Genomic DNA, 22,689 nt, shown 5'->3' with positions numbered 1-22,689 from the left:
AGAATTTGGGAGAGGGATAGACTGTGGGTGAGATTTCTTTCTTGAGTGTGGGGAAGAGAGAATCACAGATTTCTGTCTTGGGTTACTTGTGGGAGAAGTTACCGTATAAGGAGATGGGAAGTGGTAGAAGAGAAGATCAGTGTGAGGGCAGTGGGGGAAAGCAAGACTTTCATTGAGTTGGAGATGCTTTTGAGATATCAAAGTGGTGATGTCAGTTAGGTAGCTTGGATATAGGAGACTAGATATCAAAAGAGAGGTTAGAATGGAGGCATATATTTGAAAGTCATGAGTACATAGATGATATATAAAACTAAAAGGGGGATCAAATTGCCTAGGAAAGAATGTAAAATGAGAAGATAAAAGGGTCCATAAATGAACTCTGAGAAATTACATTTGGAAGTCAGGTAGAATAGATGAAGGAACAGTTAAAAAAAACACTGAGAAGAGGCCATAAAAGTGAAAGAAAAACTTCGTTTTCTGGTGCCTGCCCATGCAAAAAAAAAAAAAGAGAGAGAGAAAGAAAAACTAAGATAGGGATAGCGGACAGCTGGATCAAATAACATTAGGAGATAAAGATGATGTTTTACGTGCATTTTTTTGGGATTTAGCAATGTGGTGAAAATCAGTAATATTGTCAAGAATGGTTTTAGTAGCATACTGGGTGTAGAAGCTGTATTAGAGGGTCTGAATGAAAAGGGAGGTAAAGCAGAGAATTGTTCAGGAAAAAAATTTTCAATCAAGGAGAGGATGGGATAGGTTTAACTGCTGTGAGATACAGAGTGAAAAGAGCGTTTAAGAAGCAGCATTTTGTTCAGGGGATGCATTTCCAAAGTGTGTTCTATTGATTTGGGGAAGAATCCAAGAGACAAATCAAAAGTTGAAGAGACAGAAGAAAGAGAAAATCACTAGTGGAACAAAATTGAGAACTGGTAAAGGCTCAAGATCACATGTAGGAAGACTGGTCTTTGATAGAGGGTGGGGCACTTCCTTCATTGCAACAAGTGACAGGTTAGGATGAGTACAGACCAGAGATGATGAGGTCCTAAACTATGTTTGGTAGCGACAATCCCTTCAACTGTTGTCAATTTTACTTTTACTATCTTAAATGCTTTCTTCAGAAACTCCAAGTTGTGTTCCTTTTTTTTAAAGAAGAAATGGCAAGAAAAAAAAAAAAAACCCAAGAAAATACCTGTAAGGTGTCGCTATAGAATGAGGGAATAGCTAGAGTAGGAGAAACTATACGATTTGAGTGGTGGTATCTTAAAAGTGAAGGTTGACGTGTATGCATTTTCAATTTCTCCTCCACTAGATGGCGGGACCGAGTCCCTATCCTGACAGTCAAGTTGTTTCTTACAGGTCTGAGTTTCTCTCAATGGTCCGCACAGAGCTTGGCACGCAGAGGAAATGCCAATAAATTAAATTCCTTTAAAACTTCCGTGAGGAAGTAAGAAAGCACAAATGACAAGGCTGAAGATGGTTGGAAAGAGGAAAAGCAAAATACAATGACACGGGGAGCTAAGACTACATTTCCCAGGAAACCACCGGATGTGCGTACAACTCCCATCACGCCTCTCTCCTACCTTTCCAGAAACTCGTTCGCTGCCTTCCACTTTTCCAAGCAGCGTAGAAAAAACCAGGGAGAACATATTGTTGCGGCAGCGATGGCTCTTACCCACCAGATTACCCTGTTGAATTGTGGTTATTGCAGCTTTCGCTTTTAAAAGGAATAACCTACTAGGAAACTAACGGCTGCCTTGCTGGGCCTGCCAATCACGTGACCAAACCGGGTCATGTGATCCGGAGCCCGGCAGCTGAAATGTGTTCCCCTGGCAACTGCTGGGACCCCTCGGAGGTGCGGGGAAAGCGCCGAATTCCAGAGGCAAAGGTAGGTGAGGCGTGGACAGTTGCTCCTCGCTGGGGTCACCATGGCCCAGACCTGCTTCACATTCAGTCTTTAAGGCTTTAGTTTCCCGGATCTGCCCCTTCCTTCGTCAGGATTTCACTTCAAAGGCGGCTTTGTCTTCCCGCCAACCCGCGCTTCCTGGAACCGGGACCCCATCGAAATGAAGACTCTTTGATGCAGCCGTCTCAGACCAAGTTCTTGGAACCAGCACCTTACCACCACCCCCTGCACTGATCGGAAATGCTAATGAGGGGGAGGAGGTGTTTTTCTGCAGGTTGGGCAAGGTACTGCCCGTGTCCCCACACCCCACACCTGCAAAAATAAGCTGGGGTTGAGGCTGCCTCAAGGAATTAGAATCAAGCAGCTGGAGCAGAACCAAAATTGGGTTCATAGATTTCACTTAAGTTGTTCCCTCTCTCCAAAAGAAACATAATTCATGTTGTTTCGTATGCTTCATTAAATTGATTGAGTCTTTAAAAATTCCTTATGTATCTGGAAATATCCACATATCTGGAAATAACTATCATATGGATTATGAAATAAGTAACTGAATGTAAGTTTGCACAAAACTATTCTGTGCATTCAAGAAAGAAACGATCCTCCAGATTTGCCAATTAGTACATTTTAAAAGATCCTGTGAGGACCTGGTTTGAAGAATGTTAAATAATCCCCACCACCACCACCATATACAGTAATATGTATAGAGTTAGCAAATATAGAACGACTACCCTTTAACAATTGACTGTTAACATGAAAATGTCATTGGGGGCTCTAGGCACAAGACAGCCTGTGAAAACTGCTTTTCCACATCATTTTGCCTAACGAATTAGGGATCTCTTGTCCAGTTTATTAGTTAAGAATTGTATGTATATACAAAATCATAAGAGAAATGTCTTAAGTCTGGTTGTTTTTATGACATGATGTGGACTTTCTAAAAAGATGTTTCTATTTATTGTCATTTAGTGTCTCCAATTTTGTAAATCCTTTCGAATGTTTACTTTGGGAAGTGAAAATTAATAGATTATGGCTCACTATTCCAAAGAAGAGCTAGATGAAGAATTTGAACAGTTTATGAAAGAGGTAAGTTGTATTTTTGAAAGCTATATTGTAAACTTGTTTTAAGAGACATCCTCCAGTTCTCTCACCTCTAAGATACAGTCAGCCCATCTCCATGCTTTTCCAGCCACACCTCCAAATACATTTCTCATCCCTCCAGTTCTCCGCCTGCGCACTACCAGCATCCTAAGTCCATACCACCGTCATCTATCCGGGCTACTGCAATAGTTTGCAGCTAATGTCCCAGCATTCTTCTCACCAAACTGCAGCCGTAATATCTGTTACTTAAATCAGATTCTTGTCCTTCCCTAGTTTAAAACACTGTTTCCACCACATGTGGAACAAAATCCAAACTTGATATCATGGCTTACCAAGACCTACTTGATTTTGTTTCTGACTCCCTGGCTGCCTATATACCACTCTTCTGCCTCATCCACTTTACTTATGCTGTAATGGCCATTTTTTCTTCCCCACACATGCCTAGGGCATTCCACATTAGGGGCTGCACTAGCACATTTCAACAGTGCTGTTCCCTTATTCTTCACCTGACCAGTGAAGATCTCATCTTAAATATCACCATACCCAGGAAGATTTGTCCTGGTTGTTTAGGGAAAAATTAACCATCAAGTCACTTCTTAATATACCATGTATTTAGTTATCTGTATAGCACTTCAAACACCACCCATTATTTTTTATGACCTGTTTTCTGCCTCCATTACATGCGTACGTGGTTTTGAGGCATCAGCTGTGTGTTTATTGCTATATCTGCAGTACCTTAATAAATATTTGCTGAATGAATAAATGAAGGGGTTACACCACATCCTATATATCTGCATTTAATGCTTTCAGAGCAGTAAAGAGAGTCATGTTTTAAACTATTAGTCTAAGTTCCTGTTCATCAAGGGAGTTTGATGTGGTGAAACATTATCTGTTCAACAGAAAAAATAATGCCTACTTTATAGGATTGTTGTAAGGATTAAAGCATTTATTAGTTGCTAGGATGTAGTAGCACTCAGATATGGATCTCACATCCCATTTGGGAACCTGATATTTTAATTTCAAATGAGGGCACATTTTGAAAGTTTTATTTATAGAAAACATTTTCACTGTAAAAGTTAAATAGCATACAGGCCTTTGGGAAAATGTTTTTGTTTTCTTCTACCCTCATTTACCACTTCCTCCAATGCCTACACGCATTCATACTGTACTCAGAAAAGCTCTTAAGTCAGCGTTTCATTTTTAACAATGAAAACCATGATTTTAGAGTTATGCTAACTTCTTTGGTCATTTTGCTAAATGACTGGTCAGACAGTTTGCATAATTTGCACTTATAAATTAGTATAAACAAGTCACTTTGTAGGAATATTCATTATGAATTTGTCTTCAGTGGTGCTCAGGGATGAAGAAAATTGACAACTGTATTCTCATAAAATTTTGTGTTGGCTGACTTGTCTGCGTGGTTGATTACAGGTGCAACGTAGTCTTCAGGGCCAGTGGTAGGAGATGAGTTTGGAAAGATATATTTATATATATATATATATATTTATTTATTGAGATAAAATTCTCATACCATACAATTTAGCCATTTGAAGTGAACAAGTCAATGTTTTCAGTATAGTCACAGAGTATGCAACCATCGCTGCAATTGATCTTAGAAGATTTTAATCATCCCCAAAAGAAACCTTGAATCCATTAGCATTCACCTCCCATTTCCCTCCCTGGCCCTAAGTAGCCACTGTCTGCTTTTTACCTCTATAGATTTGCCTATGCTGGACATTTTATATAAATGAAATCTTACAATATGTGATCTTTGAAGCTTTGCTCACTTTGTTCACTTATTTTGTTCTCAAGGTTCATCCATGCTGTAGCATGTATCAATTCTTTATTCCTTTTATGACTCAGTACTATTCTATTATATGGTTATGCCACATCTTGCTCATGCTTTCATCGGTTGATAGACATTTTGGTTCTTTCTGCTGTTGGCTATCATGAATTATGCCACTATGAATTTCACGTTCACATTTTTGTTTGGACGTATATTTTCATTTCTCTTGTTCATTGCTACTCTATTGATTAGGAGTGGAACTTCTGGGTTGAAGAGTAACTCTACGATTAACCTTTTGAGGAACTGCCAAACTGTTTGCCAAAGCTGCTGTACCATTTCACATTCCAGTCAGCAATATATTAGTGTACTAGGGTTCCAATTTCATCACATCCTTGCTAACATTGTTTTTGTCTGGGATCAGCTCTTTTGTTATTTTTTTTTTTTTGGTTTTTGGTTTAAAATGGCACACATCTGGAATTGTCTGAAATGAGAATACCTACTGTGTATTAGACACTCTCCATTCCTTTTTTCTGATATTTGTCACAACCCTGTGTCTATTTTACAGATGAATAAACTGGAGCCTAGAGGAGTGACTTGCTCTAGGCAACAGAACTAGTGTATTTTGAAGTTGTAATTTGAACCCTGATGCGTCTGGCTTCAAAAATTATATAGGCCTTCTTCCACACCCTGATGTGGATTAGGAGGCATAGACTGAACCTGAGGCAGATTTGATCAGAATTTGGGAAACAATGGGTTATAGGAAGGAAAGAGAAATTTCAGGGTGATAGTGAAGTTTAGAGTGGAAGGTGATACAATTAGCTAATTTCACATATTCAGTTGGAAGAAAAGAATGTTTTTTTTCTTCCTTCCTCCTTCCAGCCTTGTCATCAGGGAAGACATTGAGTTCTTTTTTAACATTTTAAAATTGACACCCTTAGAAGTGATTCAGATGAAGTGATCTGGTTGGAAGTTGGAAGTGTATATGTATTGTTATCTTAGAAATTATAGAGGTTACCCAAGTAACAATATCCTTGTTGGGGGACTACATAGTATAGTTGAAAATGGCTAGGTTTTAGAGTCAATGAAACCTGAGTTTGAATCCCTGCTCTAATAATTACTTAGAGTGAGATCTTGGTAAGTCACTTAACCTCTCTGAGCTTCAGTTTCCCCATCTGTAAATCCCTAAGTGAGATAGCCTTAGCTTGTAGCCTGACATAGAGCAGGCAGGTGGTAAATGTTGGTTTCTTCCCCAGAAAAAGGGTAGAACCACGAGGATCCAAACGGACCAAGAGATTAGTTCTGGGAAATCTCATGTTAAAGAAATGGGCAAAAGAGCAAAGAGAGTTAAAATAGATGAGTAGGTGGAAGTCTGACTGCTAAAGTCAAAGGGAGAGAGTTTCAGGAAGTAAGAGTTGGTCGTAAATAGCAAATTCTGTGATGTAGTATCTGTGGCATTCAGGAGGGCTGTGGTACATGGAGAACTGTTTTGGATGGGAACCAGATTTAAAAAGGTCGAGCAGTAACTGAAGAAGTTGGAATACAAAGGAAAGGTGAAGGGTAAAGTAAAAAAGGCCTTAAAATAAAAACTTTATTTTTAAGAATAGAGTAACTCTTAAATCTTTAAGTGTTCATTCTTTCATTCTATTGTTCTACGCACTGTGTTGAGAACTGGAGATGAAGTGATGGGCGAGGTTATAATCTGAGGAAAGTTGGGACAGTAGAGAGAGGAGGGAATGAAGATACAAAGGTGAAATGGGATAACCAAGGAAGTAAGAACTTGGAGAGGTGGGAAGTGACCCCTCTGTAGGTTCTACATGGAGTGGAGGAAAGAATCATCTCTTCTGAGAGAAGAGGGAAAGAGGTGCCTCAACAGGTGAGGTTAGTGAACGAATAAGGAAACAGAGGATGGCAAATTTGACTGAAGATTTTTATTTTCTCACTAAAGAGAGGCTGAGAGTTGGGGGAGGAAGGTGGAGTAGATTGGGGTCAGAGTAGAGGATTTATGGATTGTAGTAAAATTTGGACCTGAAAAAGTAGAAAAGAGACCTGACAAATACAAAGGTTCATTTAAGTAAGGCTTAAGTTGAATGTAAGTACACCTTAAATCTGCTCTACATACACACACAAATGTGAGCAGTTTAAGTTTCTAGACTTTATTAATCATTGTGACAAAATGCTGATTTCTCTGGTAAATATCATCATTCTCTCCAGCCCCCTGAAACTCAATTCCTCCTCATCTTGGAATTCTGCGTTCTTCTAGAGTGGTCCTAGGTAATTTTATTCAACCATCATTTATCCTCAGATCCTGGATTATGTCTTAAAGAATAGGATTACTTTCTTCTTTTTTTTCTCTTTTCTGAATTTTTCTGGCTTAAGCAGGTCTTCTTAATTTCTTTTATTGTTTTTGTAGTTGTTATTCTCTTTGGTCAACTTACTTGCTTAATTCTGGATATGAAGTAGATGTCCAGAGATATATATTTTATTTTTAAGTTATTTTGTCCACTTATATTGAGATATGAGTTTATACATTGTCACTGAGAATATTATGTATGTGATAGCTGAACTGTGAGAGAGCTAATAGAAACGTTTTTGATGATGAATCTAGGATTCTCAAATTTAAAATATATTTTAAAATTTGCCAATTTGTGTCTGATTCAGCTTTCAGATGATTCTTTTGAAACTCCAAGCAAAACACCTAGACTGTCTGAAAAACAAGTAAAGATGAAAGATACAGTGCCGTGGTGGGTAACTGAAGATGATATCGAAGATGGCGGTAAATATCACAGCTCTTTGGTTTCAAGTTATTTGACCACAAGGGGTCAGTCAAGACCTTAATTCTGAAATTTGTTATTGTACTATATATGTATAAAAAGAATAATTCTAATAGAGTAGATATATCATTACTGATTTTTTAGGTTTAAATTGATTTTCTTATTCACTTTTTCATGTTTGTTATAGAATTGAGAATCTGTGTTTCTGCATGATTATTTGTAGTCACACTAGGGTGATGAATGTAATACAGGTGTATTTATAGAGCATCATGTTTAATGGTAAGTTGATTTAAAGTGACTTAATGAAATATTCTGGTAGTGTGTTAATGTCATCACATAGGACAGATTTTAGCAAATCTCTAGAATTTTCTGTGGCAGTCCATTAATAACAATAGTAAAAAAAATAAGTTACTGCCTGTTTTAGTTTGCTATACCAAAAATGGGTTGGCTTTTAACAATGGGGATTTATTAAGTTACAATTCTAAGGCCATGGAATTGTCCAGATTAAGATATCAGCAAGAGGATATGTTCTTTGAAGGCCAGTGGCATCCACAGTTCCTTTGTCACATGAGAAGGCATATGGCAACATCTACTAGTCCTTCTCTCCAAAATGTCTCTGCGTTTCTGTGAGTCCTTGCTTGTTTCTCCCAGGGCGTTCACAGAGAACTGTCTAAGCTCTTAGAGAGCTGTCTAAGCTCTCTCTGTGAGCTTTCTTAAAGGTTTAAGACCCACCTTGAATTGGGCGAGTCACACCTCCCTGGAAATAACCTAATCAAAAGGTCCTGCTCACATAGGTCTGTGCCCACAAGAATAGACTAGAAAAACATGGCTTTTCTGGGGTACATGACAGCTTCAAACCAGCACACTGCCTTAATGGTAAAGAACTTGTTCTTGAAATTATCTGGCATTTGTTTATACCTTTCCCAGTCATATTTTTACAAATCGGAAATTATTCTCTGACAGTTTTCCTCATTATACTTACTGTGTATGATAGTACTAAGTCAGAAGAAAAACATAGGCTACTTCTGGTGAGTACTTCCCTTCATATTCCTTGTGGATCAGGGTTAAACACTATTTTATGAACTTTTATAAATTTCGTAAATATTTTATAAATTATGTAATGCTTGTATCTCTTCCAAGAGTTGGGAGGGATTACCAATGGCTCTCTCACCTTCTACCCACCCCATCCCCCACCCCTTAAAATTGAGTCTGAACTTCTTAATGTGATAGTTATTAAGGCACTGCATAATCTGGCGAACACTTCTTTCTAGTTTCATGTGCTCCAGCCATTTCCACCAGAATGAATTAATTTTAAGAACTTGTTTTTCTGGGGTACATATAGTTCTAAAACATCATAGTATGCTTTTTAACTTTTTATATTGTAAGTATTCTTTGGTGATTGTTATATTCACTTAATGTCATATATGTGAGATTCAATCATATGAAGATTTTGTTGAAGACTAGATTTATCTGTTTCTTGAAAGTTGATAGAACTCACATGTAAAATTATCTGAGGCTGGTGTTTTCTTCACTGGACGATATTTAATTACTGATTCAATTTCTTTTATGGTTATAGACCATCCTGTTTTTTTCTTCTTGAGTCAGTTTAACAAGGTATATATGTCTAAGAAATGGTCAATGTCATGTAAATATTGAGATTTATTGCAATATGACTAGTCATAATTTTCCTTGTATTTTAACGACATTTCCATTGGGGAAACAAACACATAGGTATTCATTTCATTATTTTTATGTTGTATATAATTTACATATGTTTCTTTTGTACACATGTATAAATGTATAATACTTGTCAAATAAAATAAAAATATAAAACAGTAAATGGAAAAGGGATATATTTCACAATGAAGACAAAATGAGTATCATATACATATCATTGGTGTGTTTATATAATAAACTGTTAAATATCCAAGGAGAAATGGACAGGTATAGTCCCTAAAGGGGTACTTTAGCATGTATCAGATTTGACACAGCTAATAATAAGGAAATTTGAATGGAATACATAAAATTCAAAACCTGTGTTATGTAAGCATAAAATTATACTTTCTCCTCCAGAATTCATGAGACATTAAAAGAGCTTTTTATTAAAAAAAAAATTTCAAATGCATCCAGAAGTAGAGTGGAGTAGAATGAACTCCCACGTACCCATTGCCTACCTATGGCAGTTATTAACTCAGGACCAATCATATTTCATCTATATCCCCTCCCTCTCACCCACCCCCACCATCACTGGATTATATTGAAGCAAATCTCTGATAGCATACTTTTAATCTGCAGATAAGTCAGAGTATATCTCTCAAGATAAGGACTCTATTAACCATAAAACTGTTATCCAAGAAATATGATTCCTTAATATCTAATATCTGGTCAGTCGTGAAACATTTTAATGTGTTTAATATATATTAGCCTTAGAGAGCATTTTAAATTCCAAATGTTGTGAGAGATTATAACCTCCTCTTCCCAACAATGCATATACAGTCTAGTATGAGAATCAGTCCTGCAATGTGACACTATTTCCACTGGTTCATAAACAATGACTTTGAAAGATCCTTTGTTTCTCTGTGTTCTTAAAATGATATTTGTACAAACAAAGGATCTTTTCTACCCTCTGTTATTGACCTTATTGTGCTTGCTTTCCTCCTGGTGTTTTGCTCGCTGGTTCATGCCAACCACAATGTATTTCCACTAGTGTTAAGAGTCAAGAAATAAAAATATTTTCAGTAAAGAACGTGGGTATAAGACAGAAAATATTCTTCAAAGTGACATGGTATAGTGTATTAAGTGCCTGTGCTTCAAGATAATTAAAAAAAATGTTATCTTGTTACACTAATTTTTGCAATATTCTGTTTATATACTTTAATCACATAGAATTGTAATCTTTTGTGAATTTTAGGGCTGGTGGATTTTTATTTAATGGAACACATTTATATTTTGTAGCTATTTTGTACAAAATTATTATAATAGTATTACTGTGATGGCATAATGGTTAAAACAATTTTCTGAACATAAACATCTAACAATATTAAATCCCATCCCTAGGCCTGCTTGGAACAAATGCAAGCTATTTAAAAACAAAGAAGACTTCTCAGCCTATTATGAAATTAGAAGAAGAGTCTGCTGAACTATTTCTTAAAAGCAGTGGAACTTCTATTTTAAGTATTGATAGTTTAGAAACAAATGGTAAGAAATGTGAAGAATGTGAGTTGATAGTTTATTACTCTGCTTATATTCAGAATTTTTTATAAAATTGTCTCAACTATCTTGGATTCTCCTTTACTGAAGCATATAGACAGACTTAATATCTTCCTAGAAGCTTTAGAATTAGAAATCTAGAGAAACCTGATAACCTTACAGATTGATTCTGAATATAAACCTATTTGTGGTGAGTGAGGGGAGATTAAATGAAGTATCCATTAAAAAATTATTTATTATGTAATGCCAATATATGCATCATTAAAAATGAATTTTACCAAAATTCTGTATATTAATAAATATATTTGTGCTTTTCATTTAGAACTAGTAGTTTCTGAGTTCAATCACAATATTCTCGGATTGGGATTGGACACATTAGAAGAACAAGAGGAGAAACAGCAATTTTTTGCCAGGCTTGAGAAAGGCTTAACATCTTCCATTGACTATTCAAGATTAAATAAGGAACTGGATTCTAATGACTCCACAAATTTTAAAGCTTTGCTTAGGTAATATAACTACAGTGTAAATTATTAAATGCAACTAAAGTAACTTTTACTTTTTTTTTTTTGCGTTTTTTGGAAGGTCAGTATATGCATGGACTTAATTGGTAGTAAACATTATACCATATAAATGGACAAAACTTAAATCTTGTTTAACTATTCTCTGTTCATTATTTTAGTCAGAATTTGTCATATATATGAGTGGAATATGTTAATTTGTATGTGATAGCCTACTCTGCCTCCAGATATCTGATAATTCATGCCTGAGATACTATTGAGTATAGTAACACATTGCCAACGAGACCTTACTAGAAGAGTAATTTATTAAATTATTGTGTCACAGATAAAGTAAACAAGAGAGTCTAAGTAGCTGTTAAGAATTTACTAAAAGGAAACAGAAAGGGAAAGAGGAACCAGGGAACAAAGACAGGTTTGGTCTGTGTCTTACAGCTGTGTATGGATAGCCCTAGTGGTTATCAGGAAACCTCATTTTCACCCTGGAAATCCTACTGGTTGACTGAACTTCTCCACCCTAAGAGATCTTTAATAGTCTCAGGACCTTTGTGAAACCTTAAATCTTTAATTTCCTCAGTTTCAGTTATCCACTTTTTAAAAATTTTAAATGGAAATTAGATTAAAAATTTATTTAGGACTTTGATAACATAAAAGTATGATTAAGTTAAGGGTCCAGGGAATTATAATCTCTGGTATTAGAGTGCCTGGTCTCCTGCAGATGATTGGTTTCTTATAGATAATGGGTAAAGCAGTTTAGTGACTGTCCTGAACTAGATTACCCTACTTGCAAGCTCTAACAAGTTAGCCTGCCAGTGTTACAGTGCTGACATGGACTTGAACCTTCTAGGTTAGAGACACAGGACTTTTATTTCTCACAACAGAAGTACTAGATGGTCACTTTCATTTGCATCAGTTCCTCCATGCTTAAAGGATGGGATGAAAGTTATTATTAACATGTAATACTAAATTAAATAAATATTTTTTCTAGTAATCAACCCAATGTAGAATTAACTGAAGATGAACATCAGAATGAATCGAAACATGAAGAACTGGCAGGTGATTTCATTAGTTTTAAATTTCTAATATTTCCAAAGATATATAGCTTTTAATTTAAGTGATGAAGACATTGTTAAGAGAAAAATAATTTAAAGGAAAATCATATAGCATTGGAAAGAACTTTGAACAGGTAAAATCGTGTTGTCTGAGCTATAATATGAGCTACTAAGAAATTGGTGAATGTGCTTTCTTCCGTGTTTGTTGGGAGTGGGCAGCGGACCAATTGGGAACACAGAAAAAGGGGTTTTGTGCTAGGAGTGTGGGAATCTGTTTAACCAGGACAAAAACCTTCAAATATGGTAATAAGGAAGTATATCTTTCCCCATTCTTTTACTTTTAATATATCTGTGATTTTAAATTTAAAATAGGTTTTTTACAGACAGTATGAAGATAATACAAGACCAATATTTACCTAATGGAGGGGTGAGATATAAGCCTCTCATAGGTACTTTAAAGCTTATAGTAGAGATACCTGCTGAATCCCAAAAAAATCAATTTTATAAGTAAATAAGTAAAATACAGCCTTCTTAAGAGTGACAAGATTTCACAGAAATACTACCTTTAACAAGTAAGCAATCAGAGAGTTTGTCTTTGAAAAAGAAAATAATGACGGCTTATTTTAAAGGTAATACCAAATCTTTTGGACAGCGTTGAAATATTTTAATGGGTTAATAATATAAAAGATTTAAAGCTTTAGAACTGTTTGAAAGTCCAGAAAAAAGAAAAAAGCCTAAGGTAATCTCATGGATGAATTCTCATTAAATATTTACCCCCTCAAAAAAGCATCTTCTGTAAAGGTATCTTATGTAGACTTCTTCCTAGGGAAACACTTTTTTCTAGAATATGACTTTTTTGACACTAAGATCCTCCCTCATATTTAAAAACTTACTTTCTTCAGAAAATTACAGTGATGATTTTGAAGATGAGGAGGATGTTAATGCACCTTTGGCTACTAAAGATGAAGAGATTCCTTCCAAAGGAAGTCCCAGATCAGAAGAAATAAATGTACCCAAACAGGTATACATAAAATATTTGACAATTTTGATTTGACAATTTTGAACTCTCTTTCAACAATTTAACTGACTTTCGGGGTAGCAAGAGCTTGAAATATGGAGTATCATAGTCTTGCTTATTATTACAAAGCTATGCCTCTCTCAATATCCAAGTAAACATTTTATTAACTCAGAATGTCAATTTAATATAAATTTGAGTAAAAAATCATGACCATTGATGATCGTCTAAAGGATTTTTTTTGGCAAGTAATTTCCTTAATGTTAAACTTTATACATTGACATTTTAATTAAAATCTCAAATCTAATTTTTAAATAGGTATATTGAATTATACTTTTTTTCGGTAGGACTTGTTTTTGTGAAATTCAGTAAGTGCCCCTCCTCATTATTTTTATTTATTTATTTATTTTGGCATGGGCAGGGTCCAGGAATCGAACCCCAGTCTCTAGCTCAGCAGGTAAGAATTATTGCCACTGAGCTACCATTGTACCCCCACCTCATTATTTGTACTAGTATTAGCATTACTGTCTAGAATTACATGGATAAGGTCATATTCAGTAGTAGTATACTCTAATTCTCTCAGTTTCTCAGTTCTTAACCTACACTTGTTAAGGGATATTACTACGTATTGACTGCCATGTAGAATTTATCCTTGAAACTATCTAATAGTAACAGTTACTATTTGTCATATAAATCTTGATCTGTACACAGTCTGTTTTGGAACTGCATGTTGATAGTATAGTTCTGAACATGTGTAAAACCATAGACTGCATAGAAGAGAAAAACACTTTCCAGGTATAAATAAATGCCCTTATTTTTTTAAATTTGCTGAATACTTTGTTCTTGGGTATGCCACTCAGTTTTGGGGGAACAAAACAAGACACCTTGAAAATAAAACATGAAGATTGATGTGATCTGATGAGTATCCTTAGATATTTAATGGGATTTATACATGGATTATGGCAATGCAGTGTTTTATTAAAAATAAATAGGTCAGTAGAAGGCATGGTGGTGTAGTACATAAAGAAAATATACCCTGCATAGAAACGTGTTGGTTTTAATGAGGAAGCCTAGTAGAGAGCCAGTTGGTTAAGAGTCAAAATAGAACGAAATTGAAACTCTATTAAGGACCCAAGAAACTGCCTATCTAGGTAGAGAAGGTAATTGGAAAACTTTGTTCTGCTGGAACTTAAAGTATTGCCCGCAACAACCTTGCCATTTGCTGGAGATATGCTTTGATCCAAAGTACGACATTATATAAGTTCTTGGCCTGCCTTTTAAAAGTATTCCTCTTAAATTGTGAATGAAATAACAAGTACTAGTTATATTTGGTCATTAATTTTGTGCAAGAATGGAAAATTGATTGGTGATATTATAATGGCAGGAATCTTGTATGAGAGTTGCCATATTATCTTGGAGTTAAAAAAATATGACAATTTCTGACAAGGTAGATAAGCAGATGATACCTAGATATATTAAACAATGATTGTTAAGGTCTAAATTAATTACTGATAATTGCTAAAGTTCTTAAGAAACTTTGGAAAAAGCTCTCAGATTTTCTTTAGTCTTGGTGAATTATTGATGAATGAGTGGTAAAAGAAGCCTACAAAACATATTTTCTGATCTTTTCATAGTGAAGTGAAGCAGTGTTTTTCAAATTTTATTTTTATTTGCATTGTAGTCATTTTCATAACTTTGGTTTGAAATCATGTTATCATTTTCTTTTAATTTAGGAAGAGAAAACTGGCATGCTGGCTAATGGTAAGTATTATGTGTATTCATAAATTTTAGTTGGAAAAGACTGGTCTGAACAGAATTGCATCTATATATATGAATAAATCAAGCTCAGTCTTTGTTTTTAAATCTCTTTAAGGAAATAGCATCCACAGATTTTCGCTGTAGTATGCTCCTGTGTCTGTCCTGCATCCTTCTATTTATATATTTGAGAGTATGTATTTTGTTATTTTTCTCGGGCCCTGTTACTCCCACTTGTAAATGTACATTAGAATTGTACATAAACACAGATATGTATGTTTATGTGAGCCTACTCTCTTGTATATAGGAAGAAAATCATGCTTGTTTTATGTGTATGTGTGATTATGTACTATATTAATACATGTATAAACATTATCTTTTTGTATGTATTGCTTATAATTAAAATAATCTTATTAGATCAAAGGAACCACATAAATTTCTCTTCATTCTTAATTTCCTTTTCTATTCTTCCAGTTGTGCTGCTTGATTCGTTAGACTCCATTGCCGAGGTCAACCTTGATGAACAGGATAAAGCATTAACTAAGCCAAATGCCCTACCAGAAATGACTGATAAGGAAATGACAGGAACAGGTAAAAGAGCTTCAAAAGCTGGCTCTTCTCTAAATATGTGATATTTTATGACTAATTGACTTTATTTCTATGAATATATACATATATAATAATCCTATTCTCAATAAGAATTTTAAATCTTACGTTTTCCCACTGTATTTTAAATTCTTCTTTTTTGCATGGACAGGCTCTGGGAATCGAACCTGGGTCTCCGGCATGGCAGGTGAGAACTCTGCCACTGAGCCACGGTTGCCCGCCTATGTATTTTGAAAACTTAAATAATCTGAACTTGCTAATGGTGTCGCTTAATGCTGGTAGCCAAGTAAAGAGTGTTCTTAAATAAATATTAATGAATGAATGCTGTTAATGGAAAATGCAGCACTGTAAGTGAATATTAATTAATTTTCTATGCTCCTTCAGAATATTCAGTTAAATTTGCCATGTGAAAGAGAAATGGGACTTCAGTCTAATTGTGCTTTTCCACAGTTCCCTCTGCCTTAGAAAAAGCTAGCTCACATTCCAAAATTCTGAAATAACCTTTCCTAAAGGTTGTATAGGTCTTTAAAACAAAACCTTTTAAACTTTCTTAAAGCAATGGAACCCTTATCTCCAATTGAAATCTTTTGTAGAACTCTCTGTATAAGTAACGATGGCATTTTATCAATGTATAAGTTCACATTTGTAACTTTTATAAAGTTAGTGAGAGCAGTAATGTTCTTTTGGAATCTTTAAAATCAGAAGCTATATTCATTCATTCATTCTCATATCACCATCAGACTTCAGATGCATTTATTTTTTGTTATTATTGTTTGGAATAAAAAATTATTGATATACTACATAAATAGATGCAAATTTTAGACATTTTGTCTTCTTTTTTAAGTGTGCAGGAAGTTTATTATAGAGTGTTCTTGGAGTCAATAGCTGAGGAAGAGAAGGGAAGAAAGCAAAGTGAGCAAAAAAAGAAGTTGGGCTGTGATGCAGTCTCAGCAAAGGCCTCTTCTGATTTCATGGGATCTCTGAAGCTGGCACAGCCCTTCAGAGTAATTGCAAAAGGGATGAGGTGGCTGGGCTTTACCCTCTTATAAACTGGTTGTTGGATTTGGTGCTGCTCAAAGAAGGGATGAGTGACCTTGGACAAGGCATCTCATTTCAGATTAAACAATTCTGTAAGGGAACTGATGGGTGAGACATATCTGTCAGCTGCACTCCCAGCAGATGGAGGTGTAATTCCTGAAGGAAAATGGTAGCTTTTTAATCAGTTTGCTTTGCTGATTAGGGTACTAGTCAACTAAACCAAGTCAGACACTTAGGACAAAGAACAATAGGAACTGTTTGTTTCAAAGTTATATGACTAACCAACTCTAAACATTTGCTTGCATCTTATTTTATTTTAATCATAAATTTATCACCATATAGACTTGGATTCTATTTCCAGATTTGCTACTTAGCAGTTGGATGACATAGACAATTAATAGCCCTAAGCCTGTGTCTTCTTTAAAATGAGACCATGTAATGGTTAATTGAGATAATGCATTATGCCTAGTACATAGATAAGATTCAACATAAAGGAACAAATCCTATGGTTGTTTTTACCATTATTATTTATGTCAACCCTCTCTTAAATGTATAAGCTATAGTGAAAACCCTAAAGGCATGCAGTATGAATACTTCTGGGCTGTGGCATATTGACTTTACCTAGTATTTTGAAAGTATACTTGAACTTTTTCCAGCAAGCATCCAGGCTTGATCTAAGAATGGAAAAGTTTGGAGCTGAGTTGTTGAGGGTGAGGATTCTTCCAGTATTAAGCAGGTCGAGTTTAGGCAGTACATTATCTAATATTGTCTTTTGTTTTTATTTATGAAATTTTTGTGTTTAGTTGTATTAAATTGTAGTTCTTTAGCTCAGTAGTTAGGAGGTATTCAAGAAGAGGTTGATAAATATAAAAATGAAGTTTCCCAACACCAGGTCAAATCTCGTCTTTCACTTATTTTTATCTGCCTCACAGGCATGTGCCATTTTGTGCTGTGGCTTCATGTCTGGAATAGTCATAGGATGACAGAGTTGCTCCATGAAACCAGACCCTCTCCTCTGCAAAATAGGATTCAGGTAGAGCCACGTGAAAGCCAGCAGCCATGTTCACCGTGTGCCCTTCCAGCTGAGAGAGAAACGTTTCATTGGTCTTCTTGAACCAAGGTTGGATCGTATGATGTGCAAATAAAACTGCTTAAAATGAAGAGAAATACAAGTGCTGGAGAAAATGTGGGGAAAGACATGCACCTATTCACTGTAGATAATGCTGCAGTGAGCAGGGTTGTACTCCCCAAAGGATCACCCTTTTAAAATATTTTTATTGAGAAATCTGACGGACTTCTGGAGAAGATGGCGGCTTAGTAAGACGCGCGGGTCTTAGTTCTTCCTCCAGAAAAGCAACTAAAGAAACAGAAACAATACGAAACAGCTCCCGGAGTCACGACAGAGACCAAAAAGACAGCGTACCCCATTCTGGAACGGCTGAACGGGCAGGGAGAATCCGCTACGGTGAGATACCCGAGGGGCGCACGTTTTCCCGGCCGGGGCGGCTGGTGACTGGGGTCCCCTCCACGCACGTGGCTCCCTGGTCTGACTGGGAACATTGGATAGCGGGGCCCTCCCGTCACGCTTGGCGTCTCGGGCCAGCTGGGCAGTTTGGACTGGCACTCCCCCAAGCCACGGCCAGCGACCCCCGCCTCCATGCACGGTTTCCGGGGCCGACTGCCCCGCAGACAAACAACCGCCACGAGCGCCACCTACTGGGCAGGAAAAGAAAAACAGAGCCCAGAGATTCCACAGAAAAACCTTTCAACCAGCTGGGTCCCACACCCAGGGAAATCTGATCAAATGCCCAGACACCAGCAGAAAATAATGGATGACGCTCGGAAAATTGAAGATATGGCCCAGTCAAAGGAACAAACCAATAGTTCAAATGAGATACAGGAGCTGAGACAACTAATGCTGAATATACGAACAGAAATGGAAAAACTCTTCAAAAACCAAATCAATAAATTGAGGGAGGACATGAAGAAGACATGGGCTGAACAAAAAGAAGAAATAGAAAATCTGAAAAAACAAATCACAGAACTTGTGGGAGTGAAGGACAAAGAAGAAAAAATGGAAAAAACAATGGATACCTACAATGGTAGATCTAAAGAGACAGAAGCTACAATTAGTGAACTGGAGGATGGAACATCTGAATTCCAAAAAGAAACAGAAACTATAGGGAAAAGAATGGAAAAACTTGAGCAGGGAATCAGGGAACTGAATGACAATATGAAGCGCACAAATATACGTGTTGTGGGTGTCCCAGAAGGAGAAGAGAAGGGAAAAGGAGGAGAAAAACTAATGGAAGAAATTATCACTGAAAATTTCCCAACTCTTATGAAAGACCTAAAATTACAGATCCAAGAAGTGCAGCGCACCCCAAAGAGATTAGACCCAAATAGGCATTCTCCAAGACACTTACTAGTTAGAATGTCAGAGGTCAAAGAGAAAGAGAGGATCTTGAAAGCAGCAAGAGAAAAACAATCTGTCACATACAAGGGAAACCCAATAAGACTATGTGTAGATTTCTCAGCAGAAACCATGGAAGCTAGAAGACAGTGGGATGATATATTTAAATTACTAAAAGAGAAAAACTGCCAACCAAGACTCCTATATCCAGCAAAATTGTCCTTCAAAAATAAAGGAGAAATTAAAACATTTATAGACAAAAAGTCACTGAGAGAATTTGTGACGAAGAGACCAGCTCTGCAAGAAATACTAAAGGGAGCACTAGAGTCAGATACAAAAAGACAGAAGAGAGAGGTATGGAGTAAAGTGTAGAAAGAAGGAAAATCAGATATGATATATATCAGAAAAGAAGAAAAGGCAAAAATGCAGGAATTAACTGTTCAATTGGAAGAACTGGAGAAAGAACAGCAAACTAATCCCAAAGCAAGCAAAAGGAAAGAAATAACAAAGATCAGAGCAGAAATAAATGAAATTGAAAATATGAAAACAGTAGAGAAAATCAGTAAGACCAGAAGTTGATTCTATGAGAAAATCAATAAGATTGATGGGCCCCTATCAAGATTGACAAAAAGAAGAAGAGAGAGGATGCAAATAAATAAGATCAGAAATGGAAGAGGAGACATAACTACTGACCTCACAGAAATAAAGGAGGTAATAACAGGATACTATGAACAACTTTACGCTAATAAATACAACAATTTAGATGAAATGGACAGGTTCCTGGAAAGACATGAACGACCAACTTTGACTCAAGAAGAAATAGAGGACCTCAACAAACCAATCACAAGTAAAGAAATTGAATTAGTCATTCAAAAGCTTCCTAAAAAGAAAAGTCCAGGACCAGATGGCTTCACATGTGAATTCTACCAAACGTTCCAGAAAGAATTAGTACCAATTCTCCTCAAACTCTTCAAAAAAATCGAAGTGGAGGGAAAACTGCCTAATTCATTCTATGAAGCCAACATCACCCTCATACCAAAACCAGGCAAAGATATTACAAAAAAAGAAAACTACAGACCAATCTCTCTAATGAATACAGATGCAAAAATCCTCAATAAAATTCTAGCAAATCGTATCCAACAACACATTAAAAGAATTATACATCATGACCAAGTAGGATTCATCCCAGGTATGCAAGGATGGTTCAACATAAGAAAATCAATTAATGTAATACACCATATCAACAAATCAAAGCAGAAAAATCACATGATCATCTCAATTGATGCAGAGAAGGCATTCGACAAGATTCAACATCCTTTCCTGTTGAAAACACTTCAAAAGATAGGAATACAAGGGAACTTCCTTAAAATGATAGAGGGAATATATGAAAAACCCACAGCTAATATCATCCTCAATGGGGAAAAATTGAAAACTTCCCCCTAAGATCAGGAACAAGACAAGGATGTCCACTATCACCATTACTATTCAACATTGTGTTGGAGGTTCTAACCAGAGCAATTAGACAAGAAAAAGAAATACAAGGCATCAAAATTGGAAAGGAAGAAGTAAAACTATCACTGTTTGCAGATGATATGATACTATACGTCGAAAACCTAGAAAAATCCACAACAAAACTACTAGAGCTAATAAATGAGTACAGCAAAGTAGCAGGTTACAAGATCAACATTCAAAAATCTGTAGCATTTCTATACACTAGTAATGAACAAGCTGAGGGGGAAATCAAGAAACGAATCCCATTTACAATTGCAACTAAAAGAATAAAATACCTAGGAATAAATTTAACTAAAGAGACAAAAAACCTATATAAAGAAAACTACAAAAAACTGCTAAAAGAAATCACAGAAGACCTAAATAGATGGAAGGACATACCGTGTTCATGGATTGGAAGACTAAATATAGTTAAGATGTCAATCCTACCTAAATTGATTTACAGATTCAATGCAATACCAATCAAAATCCCAACAACTTATTTTTCAGAAATAGAAAAACCAATAAGCAAATTTATCTGGAAGGGCAGGGTGCCCCGAATTGCTAAAAGCATCTTGAGGAAAAAAAAACGAAGCTGGAGGTCTCGCGCTGCCTGACTTTAAGGCATATTATGAAGCCACAGTGGTCAAAACAGCATGGTATTGGCATAAAGATAGATATATCGACCAATGGAATCGAATAGAGTGCTCAGATATAGACCCTCTCATCTATGGACATTTGATCTTTGATAAGGCAGTCAAGCCAACTCACCTGGGACAGAGCAGTCTCTTCAATAAATGGTGCCTAGAGAACTGGATATCCATATGCAAAAGAATGAAAGAAGACCCATCTCTCACACCCTATACAAAAGTTAACTCAAAATGGATCAAAGATCTAAACATTAGGTCTAAGACCATAAAACAGTTAGAGGAAAATGTTGGGAGATATCTTATGGATCTTACAACTGGAGGCGGTTTTGTGGACCTTAAACCTAAAGCAAGAGCACTGAAGAAGGAAGTAAATAAATGGAAACTCCTCAAAATTAAACACTTTTGTGCATCAAAGAACTTCATCAAGAAAGTAGAAAGACAGCCTTCACAATGGGAGACAATATTTGGAAATGATATATCAGATAAAGGTCTAGTATCCAGAATTTATAAAGAGATTGTCCAACTCAACAACAAAAAGACAGCCAACCCAATTACAAAATGGGAAAAAGACTTGAACAGACACCTATCAGAAGAGGAAATACAAATGGCCAAAAGGCACATGAAGAGATGCTCAATGTCCCTGGCCATTAGAGAAATGCAAATCAAAACCACAATGAGATATCATCTCACACCCACCAGAATGGCCATTATCAACAAAACAGAAAGTGACAAGTGCTGGAGAGGATGCGGAGAAAGAGGCACACTTATCCACTGTTGGTGGGAATGTCAAAGGGTGCAACCACTGTGGAAGGCAGTTTGGCGGTTCCTCAAAAAGCTGAATATAGAATTGCCATACGACCCAGCAATACCATTGCTGGGAATATACTCAAAGGACTTAAGGGCAAAGACACAAACGGACATTTGCACACCAATGTTTATAGCAGCGTTATTTACAATTGCAAAGAGATGGAAGCAGCCGAAATCTCCATCAACAGAAGAGTGGCTAAACAAACTGTGGTATATACATACGATGGAATACTATGCAGCTTTAAGACAGGATAAACTTATGAAGCATGTAATAACATGGATGGACCTAGAGAACATTATGCTGAGTGAGTCTAGCCAAAAACTAAAGGACAAATACTGTATGGTCCCACTGATGTGAACAGACATTCGAGAATAAATTTGGAATATGTCCTTGATAACAGAGTCCAGCAGGAGGTAGAAACAGGGTAAGATAATGGCCAATTGGAGTTAAAGGGATACAGACGGTGTAACAGGACTAGATACAAAAACTCAAAAATGGACAGCACAATAATACCTAATTGTAAAGTAATCATGTTAAAACACTGAATGAAGCTGCATCTGAGCTATAGGTTTTTGTTTTGTTTT

The 22,689-nt window shown here is 36.1% G+C and overlaps 1 protein-coding gene and 1 long non-coding RNA gene across 3 annotated transcripts in view; one reads left to right on the top strand and one right to left on the bottom strand.

Annotated features, from left to right (window-relative positions):
* The window catches only part of LOC143684926 (uncharacterized), a 41,600-nt gene extending 39,781 nt beyond the window's left edge, over positions 1–1,819 (bottom strand). For both annotated transcript variants that reach the window (XR_013176273.1, XR_013176274.1), the window contains exon 1: positions 1,581–1,819. This is a non-coding gene — a long non-coding RNA (uncharacterized LOC143684926). The remainder of the gene's footprint in view (positions 1–1,580) is intronic.
* Positions 1,561–22,689, top strand: part of CEP162 (centrosomal protein 162) — an 83,407-nt gene continuing 62,278 nt past the window's right edge. Inside the window, 9 exon segments of the mRNA XM_077162353.1 lie at positions 1,561–1,885; positions 2,867–2,983; positions 7,443–7,557; positions 10,613–10,753; positions 11,088–11,271; positions 12,269–12,336; positions 13,235–13,353; positions 15,081–15,108; positions 15,577–15,693. Coding sequence (XP_077018468.1) covers positions 2,927–2,983; positions 7,443–7,557; positions 10,613–10,753; positions 11,088–11,271; positions 12,269–12,336; positions 13,235–13,353; positions 15,081–15,108; positions 15,577–15,693 — 829 coding nt within the window. The 5' untranslated portion in view covers positions 1,561–1,885; positions 2,867–2,926.

The sequence above is a fragment of the Tamandua tetradactyla genome, chromosome 5, assembly GCF_023851605.1.
Source record: "Tamandua tetradactyla isolate mTamTet1 chromosome 5, mTamTet1.pri, whole genome shotgun sequence".
Classification (NCBI taxonomy): Eukaryota; Metazoa; Chordata; class Mammalia; order Pilosa; family Myrmecophagidae; genus Tamandua; species Tamandua tetradactyla.
Note: the sequence above shows the minus strand (reverse complement) of the source record. Positions and strands in the feature narration are given on the sequence as shown.